The sequence below is a fragment of the Oncorhynchus keta genome, chromosome 6 (assembly GCF_023373465.1).
Source record: "Oncorhynchus keta strain PuntledgeMale-10-30-2019 chromosome 6, Oket_V2, whole genome shotgun sequence".
Classification (NCBI taxonomy): domain Eukaryota; kingdom Metazoa; phylum Chordata; class Actinopteri; order Salmoniformes; family Salmonidae; genus Oncorhynchus; species Oncorhynchus keta.
The window spans coordinates 7,086,716-7,095,711 of record NC_068426.1 but is presented as its reverse complement, the minus strand read 5'-3'; the positions used below and the strand labels follow the sequence as shown (position 1 = coordinate 7,095,711).

The following is an 8,996-nucleotide window of genomic DNA, read 5'->3' as shown; positions in this document are numbered from 1 at the left end:
TCCTCTCCTCTGTTTAGTTGTCCTGTACTATAGATAGTCTTTAATACTGGGTTAGGACTAGCACTGTGTTTCTGCCAACAGGACTGTGTGTTTCTGTGGCTTACTGTAGATTCACCCTCTCTCTCCACCACACACACAAACAGAAAAGCATGTGTGTGTGTGTGTGTGTGTGTGTGTGTGTGTGTGTGTGTGTGTGTGTGTGTGTGTGTGTGTGTGTGTGTGTGTGTGTGTGTGTGTGTGTATTTTTCCAAAGACACTCTGTCATTCCCCCCAGATTAAACTCTTTTCAGGGTACTGGCCTGTAGCCTGTAGCTGTGTCCCAAATGAATGGGCCATAGTCTGTGACCACTAGCAGTCAGTGACTTCATTGATCTGTAACTGTAGTACTGCTGCAGTCTGCTGGAATCCATCTCTGTCTTTCTCTCTCTCTCTCTCTCTCTCTCTCTCTCTCTCTCTCTCTCTCTCTCTCTCTCTCTCTCTCTCTCTCTCTCTCTCTCTCAGACTCCCAGTTTCCTATAGATATCTTGTCAGTGAAGAGGGACCATGACTTCTTGGACAGGGACCTGGTGGAACCTCTGTGTCGGTAAGAGAACACACAAACACAACATTCTGTAGACTACATTACTTAGAACTAACACCATTCTGTAGACTACATTACTTAGAACTAACAACATTCTGTAGACATTCTGTGACATTAGAACTGTATCTCTGTGTGACATTAGAACTGTATCTCTGTGACATTAGAACTGTATCTCTGTGTGACATTAGAACTGTATCTCTGTGTGACATTAGAACTGTATCTCTGTGACATTAGAACTGTATCTCTGTGACTTTAGAACTGCATCTGTCTAGAACTGATCTCTGTGTGACATTACTGTATCTCTCTGTGACATTAGAACTGTATCTCTGTGTGACTGTGACATTAGAAGATCTCTGTGTGACATTAGAACTGTATCTCTGTGTGACATAGAACTCTGTGTGACATTAGAACTGTATCTCTGTGTGATATTAGAACTGTATCTCTGTGTACTTTAGAACTGTATCTCTGTGTGACATTAGAACTGTATCTCTGTGTGATATTAGAACTGTATATCTGTGTGACATTAGAACTGTATCTCTGTGTGACATTAGAACATAGAACTGTATATCTGTGTGACTTTAGAACTGTATCTCTGTGTGATATTAGAACTGTATCTCTGTGTGACATCATAACTGTATCTCTGTGTGACATTAGAACTGTATCTCTGTGTGATATTAGAACTGTATCTCTGTGTGACATTAGAACTGTATCTCTGTGTGACATTAGAACTGTATCTCTGTGACATTAGAACTGTATCTCTCTGTGACATTAGAACTGTATCTCTGTGTGACATTAGAACTGTATCTCTGTGTGACATTAGAACTGTATCTCTTTGTGACATTAGAACTGTATATCTGTGTGACATTAGAACTGTATCTCTGTGTGATATTAGAACTGTATCTCTGTGTGACATTAGAACTGTATCTCTGTGACATTAGAACTGTATCTCTCTGTGACATTAGAACTGCATCTCTGTGTGACATTAGAACTGTATCTCTGTGTGATATTAGAACTGTATCTCTGTGTGACATTAGAACTGTATCTCTGTGTGACTTTAGAACTGTATCTCTGTGTGACATTAGAACTGTATCTCTGTGTGACATTAGAACTGTATCTCTGTGTGACATTAGAACTGTATCTCTGTGTGATATTAGAACTGTATCTCTGTGTGACATCATAACTGTATCTCTGTGTGACATTAGAACTGTATCTCTGTGTGATATTAGAACTGTATCTCTGTGACATTAGAACTGTATCTCTGTGACATTAGAACTGCATCTCTGTGTGACATTAGAACTGTATCTCTGTGTGATTTTAGAACTGTATCTCTGTCTGACTTTAGAACTGTATCTCTGTGTGACATTAGAACTGTATCTCTGTGTGACATTAGAACTGTATCTCTGTGACATTAGAACTGTATCTCTCTGTGACATTAGAACTGCATCTCTGTGTGACATTAGAACTGTATCTCTGTGTGATTTTAGAACTGTATCTCTGTGTGACATTAGAACTGTATATCTGTGTGATATTAGAACTGTATCTCTGTGTGATATTAGAACTGTATCTCTGTGACATTAGAACTGTATCTCTGTGACATTAGAACTGTATCTCTCTGTGACATTAGAACTGCATCTCTGTGTGACATTAGAACTGGATCTCTGTGTGATTTTAGAACTGTATCTCTGTGTGACATTAGAACTGTATATCTGTGTGATATTAGAACTGTATCTCTCTGTGACATTAGAACTGTATCTCTCTGTGACATTAGAACTGTATCTCTGTGTGACATCATAACTGTATCTTTGTGTGACATTAGAACTGTATCTCTGTGTGACATTAGAACTGTATCTCTGTGTGACATTAGAACTGTATCTCTGTGACATTAGAACTGTATCTCTGTGTAACATTAGAACTGTATCTCTGTGTGACATTAGAACTGTATCTCTGTGTGACATTAGAACTGTATCTCTGTGTGACATCATAACTGTATCTCTGTGTGACATTAGAACTGTATCTATGTGTGACATTAGAACTGTATCTCTGTGTGACATTAGAACTGTATCTTTGTGTGACATTAGAACTGTATCTCTGTGTGACATCATAACTGTATCTCTGTGTGACATTAGAACTGTATCTCCGTGACATTAGAACTGTATCTCTGTGTGACATTAGAACTGTATCTCTGTGTGACATTAGAACTGTATCTCTGTGTAACATTAGAACTGTATCTCTGTGTAACATTAGAACTGTATCTCTGTGTGACATTAGAACTGTATATCTGTGTAACATTAGAACTGTATCTCTGTGTGACATTAGAACTGTATCTCTGTGTGACATTAGAACTGTATCTCTGTGTGACATCATAACTGTATCTCTGTGTGACATTAGAACTGTATCTCTGTGTGACATTAGAACTGTATCTCTGTGTGACATCATAACTGTATCTCTGTGTGACATTAGAACTGTATCTCTGTGTGACATTAGAACTGTATCTCTGTGACATTAGAACTGTGTATCTGTGTGATATTAGAACGGTATCTCTGTGTAACATTAGAACTGTATCTCTGTGTGACATTAGAACTGTATCTCTGTGTGACATTAGAACTGTATCTCTGTGTGACATTAGAACTGTATCTCTGTGTGACATCATAACTGTATCTCTGTGTGACATTAGAACTGTATCTCTGTGTGACATTAGAACTGTATCTCTGTGACATTAGAACTGTATATCTGTGTGATATTAGAACGGTATCTCTGTGTAACATTAGAACTGTATCTCTGTGTGACATTAGAACTGTATCTCTGTGTGACATTAGAACTGTATCTCTGTGTAACATTAGAACTGTATCTCTGTGTGACATTAGAACTGTATATCTGTGTAACATTAGAACTGTATCTCTGCGTGACATTAGAACTGTATCTATGTGTGACATTAGAACTGTATCTCTGTGTGACATTAGAACTGTATCTCTGTGTGACATTAGAACTGTATCTCTGTGTAACATTAGAACTGTATCTCTGTGTAACATTAGAACTGTATCTCTGTGTGACATTAGAACTGTATATCTGTGTAACATTAGAACTGTATCTCTGTGTGACATTAGAACTGTATCTCTGTGTGACATTAGAACTGTATCTCTGTGTGACATCATAACTGTATCTCTGTGTGACATTAGAACTGTATCTCTGTGTGACATCATAACTGTATCTCTGTGTGACATTAGAACTGTATCTCTGTGTGACATTAGAACTGTATCTCTGTGACATTAGAACTGTGTATCTGTGTGATATTAGAACGGTATCTCTGTGTAACATTAGAACTGTATCTCTGTGTGACATTAGAACTGTATCTCTGTGTGACATTAGAACTGTATCTCTGTGTAACATTAGAACTGTATCTCTGTGTGACATTAGAACTGTATATCTGTTGTAACATTAGAACTGTATCTCTGTGTGACATTAGAACTGTATCTCTGTGTGACATTAGAACAGTATCTCTGCGTGACATTATAACTGTATCTATGTGTGACATTAGAACTGTATCTCTGTGTGACATTAGAACTGTATCTATGTGTGACATTAGAACTGTATCTCTGTGTGACATTAGAACTCTATCTCTTTGTGATATTAGAACTGTATCTCTGTGTGACATTAGAACTGTATCTCTGTGTGATATTAGAACTGTATCTCTGTGTGACTTTAGAACTGTATCTCTGTGTGACATTAGAACTGTATCTCTGTGTGATATTAGAACTGTATATCTGTGTGACATTAGAACTGTATCTCTGTGTGACATTAGAACTGTATATCTGTGTGACATTAGAACTGTATCTCTGTGTGATATTAGAACTGTATATCTGTGTGACTTTAGAACTGTATCTCTGTGTGACATTAGAACTGTATCTCTGTGTGATATTAGAACTGTATCTCTGTGTGACATTAGAACTGTATATCTGTGTGACTTTAGAACTGTATCTCTGTGTGACATTAGAACTGTATCTCTGTGTGACATTAGAACTGTATCTCTGTGACATTAGAACTGTATCTCTCTGTGACATTAGAACTGTATCTCTGTGTAACATTAGAACTGTATATCTGTGTGATATTAGAACTGTATCTCTGTGTGATATTAGAACTGTATCTCTGTGACATTAGAACTGTATCTCTGTGGCATTAGAACTGTATCTCTCTGTGACATTAGAACTGCATCTCTGTGTGACATTAGAACTGTATCTCTGTGTGATATTAGAACTGCATCTCTGTGTGACATTAGAACTGTATCTCTGTGTGATATTAGAACTGTATCTCTGTGTGACATTAGAACTGTATCTCTGTGTAACATTAGAACTGTATCTCTGTGTGACATTAGAACTGTATATCTGTTGTAACATTAGAACTGTATCTCTGTGTGACATTAGAACTGTATCTCTGTGTGACATTAGAACAGTATCTCTGCGTGACATTATAACTGTATCTATGTGTGACATTAGAACTGTATCTCTGTGTGACATTAGAACTGCATCTCTGTGTGACATTAGAACTGTATCTCTGTGTGACATTAGAACTCTATCTCTGTGTGACATTAGAACTGTATCTTTGTGTGACATTAGAACTGTATCTCTGTGTGACTTTAGAACTGTATCTCTGTGTGACATTAGAACTGTATCTCTGTGTGACATTAGAACTGTATCTCTGTGTGATATTAGAACTGTATATCTGTGTGACATTAGAACTGTATCTCTGTGTGACATTAGAACTGTATCTCTGTGTGACATTAGAACTGTATCTCTGTGTGATATTAGAACTGTATATCTGTGTGACTTCAGAACTGTATCTCTGTGTGACATTAGAACTGTATCTCTGTGTGATATTAGAACTGTATCTCTGTGTGACATTAGAACTGTATATCTGTGTGACTTTAGAACTGTATCTCTGTGTGACATTAGAACTGTATCTCTGTGTGACATTAGAACTGTATCTCTGTGACATTAGAACTGCATCTCTCTGTGACATTAGAACTGCATCTCTGTGTGACATTAGAACTGTATCTCTGTGTGATTTTAGAACTGTATCTCTGTGTGACATTAGAACTGTATATCTGTGTGATATTAGAACTGTATCTCTGTGTGATATTAGAACTGTATCTCTGTGACATTAGAACTGTATCTCTGTGACATTAGAACTGTATCTCTCTGTGACATTAGAACTGCATCTCTGTGTGACATTAGAACTGTATCTCTGTGTGATATTAGAACTGCATCTCTGTGTGACATTAGAACTGTATCTCTGTGTGATATTAGAACTGTATCTCTGTGTGACATTAGAACTGTATCTCTGTGTGACTTTAGAACTGTATCTCTGTGTGACATTAGAACTGTATCTCTGTGTGACATTAGAACTGTATCTCTGTGTGATATTAGAACTGTATCTCTGTGACATTAGAACTGTATCTCTGTGACATTAGAACTGCATCTCTGTGTGACATTAGAACTGTATCTCTGTGTGATTTTAGAACTGTATCTCTGTGTGACTTTAGAACTGTATCTCTGTGTGACATTAGAACTGTATCTCTGTGTGACATTAGAACTGTATCTCTGTGACATTAGAACTGCATCTCTGTGTGACATTAGAACTGTATCTCTGTGTGACTTTAGAACTGTATCTCTGTGTGACATTAGAACTGTATATCTGTGTGATATTAGAACTGTATCTCTGTGTGATATTAGAACTGTATCTCTGTGACATTAGAACTGTATCTCTGTGACATTAGAACTGTATCTCTCTGTGACATTAGAACTGCATCTCTGTGTGACATTAGAACTGTATCTCTGTGTGATTTTAGAACTGTATCTCTGTGTGACATTAGAACTGTATATCTGTGTGATATTAGAACTGTATCTCTCTGTGACATTAGAACTGTATCTCTCTGTGACATTAGAACTGTATCTCTGTGACATTAGAACTGTATCTCTATGTAACATTAGAACTGTATCTCTGTGTGACATTAGAACTGTATCTCTGTGTGACATTAGAACTGTATCTCTGTGTGACATCATAACTGTATCTCTGTGTGACATTAGAACTGTATCTATGTGTGACATTAGAACTGTATCTCTGTGTGACATTAGAACTCTATCTCTGTGTGACATTAGAACTGTATCTTTGTGTGACATTAGAACTGTATCTCTGTGTGACATCATAACTGTATCTCTGTGTGACATTAGAACTGTATCTCCGTGACATTAGAACTGTATCTCTGTGTGACATCATAACTGTATCTCTGTGTGACATTAGAACTGTATCTCTGTGTGACATTAGAACTGTATCTCTGTGTGACATCATAACTGTATCTCTGTGTGACATTAGAACTGTATCTCTGTGTGACATTAGAACTGTATCTCTGTGACATTAGAACTGTATATCTGTGTGATATTAGAACGGTATCTCTGTGTAACATTAGAACTGTATCTCTGTGTGACATTAGAACTGTATCTCTGTGTGACATTAGAACTGTATCTCTGTGTAACATTAGAACTGTATCTCTGTGTGACATTAGAACTGTATATCTGTGTAACATTAGAACTGTATCTCTGTGTGACATTAGAACTGTATCTCTGTGTGACATTAGAACTGTATCTCTGCGTGACATTAGAACTGTATCTATGTGTGACATTAGAACTGTATCTCTGTGTGACATTAGAACTCTATCTCTGTGTGACATTAGAACTGTATCTTTGTGTGACATTAGAACTGTATCTCTGTGTGACATTAGAACTGTATCTCTGCGTGACATTAGAACTGTATCTATGTGTGACATTAGAACTGTATCTCTGTGTGACATTAGAACTGTATCTTTGTGTGACATTAGAACTGTATCTCTGTGTGACATCATAACTGTATCTCTGTGTGACATTAGAACTGTATCTCCGTGACATTAGAACTGTATCTCTGTGTGACATCATAACTGTATCTCTGTGTGACATTAGAACTGTATCTCTGTGTGACATTAGAACTGTATCTCTGTGTGACATCATAACTGTATCTCTGTGTGACATTAGAACTGTATCTCTGTGTGACATTAGAACTGTATCTCTGTGACATTAGAACTGTATATCTGTGTGATATTAGAACGGTATCTCTGTGTAACATTAGAACTGTATCTCTGTGTGACATTAGAACTGTATCTCTGTGTGACATTAGAACTGTATCTCTGTGTAACATTAGAACTGTATCTCTGTGTGACATTAGAACTGTATATCTGTGTAACATTAGAACTGTATCTCTGTGTGACATTAGAACTGTATCTCTGTGTGACATTAGAACTGTATCTCTGCGTGACATTAGAATTGTATCTATGTGTGACATTAGAACTGTATCTCTGTGTGACATTAGAACTGTATCTCTGTGTGATTTTAGAACTGTATCTCTGTGTGAATTTAGAACTGTATCTCTGTGTGACATTAGAACTGTATCTCTGTGTGACATTAGAACTGTATCTCTGTGTAACATTAGAACTGTATCTCTGTGTAACATTAGAACTGTATCTCTGTGTGACATTAGAACTGTATATCTGTGTAACATTAGAACTGTATCTCTGTGTGACATTAGAACTGTATCTCTGTGTGACATTAGAACTGTATCTCTGTGTGACATCATAACTGTATCTCTGTGTGACATTAGAACTGTATCTCTGTGTGACATTAGAACTGTATCTCTGTGTGACATCATAACTGTATCTCTGTGTGACATTAGAACTGTATCTCTGTGTGACATTAGAACTGTATCTCTGTGACATTAGAACTGTATATCTGTGTGATATTAGAACGGTATCTCTGTGTAACATTAGAACTGTATCTCTGTGTGACATTAGAACTGTATCTCTGTGTGACATTAGAACTGTATCTCTGTGTAACATTAGAACTGTATCTCTGTGTGACATTAGAACTGTATATCTGTTGTAACATTAGAACTGTATCTCTGTGTGACATTAGAACTGTATCTCTGTGTGACATTAGAACAGTATCTCTGCGTGACATTATAACTGTATCTATGTGTGACATTAGAACTGTATCTCTGTGTGACATTAGAACTGTATCTATGTGTGACATTAGAACTGTACCTCTGTGTGACATTAAAACTCTATCTCTGTGTGACATTAGAACTGTATCTTTGTGTGACATTAGAACTGTATCTCTGTGTGACATCATAACTGTATCTCTGTGTGACATTAGAACTGTATCTCTGTGTGACATTAGAACTGTATCTCTGTCACATTATAACTGTATCTCTGTGACATTAGAACTGTATCTCTGTGTGATTTTAGAACTGTATCTCTGTGTGACATCATAACTGTATCTCTGTGTGACATTAGAACTGTATCTCTGTGACATGGGGCAGCAGGCTAGCCTAGTGGTTA

General features: G+C 37.0%; 1 protein-coding gene across 4 annotated transcripts in view; it reads left to right on the top strand.

Moving 5' to 3' along the window:
- Window positions 1–8,996, top strand: part of stard13a (StAR-related lipid transfer (START) domain containing 13a) — a 171,614-nt gene that overhangs the window by 121,653 nt on the left and 40,965 nt on the right. For all 4 annotated transcript variants that reach the window (XR_008138620.1, XM_052520399.1, XM_052520400.1 and 1 more), the window contains one exon: window positions 502–583. Coding sequence is in view for 3 of the 4 variants with exons in the window: in XM_052520399.1 (XP_052376359.1) it covers window positions 502–583 (82 nt within the window). In the remaining variant the exon portion in view is untranslated. The remainder of the gene's footprint in view (window positions 1–501; window positions 584–8,996) is intronic.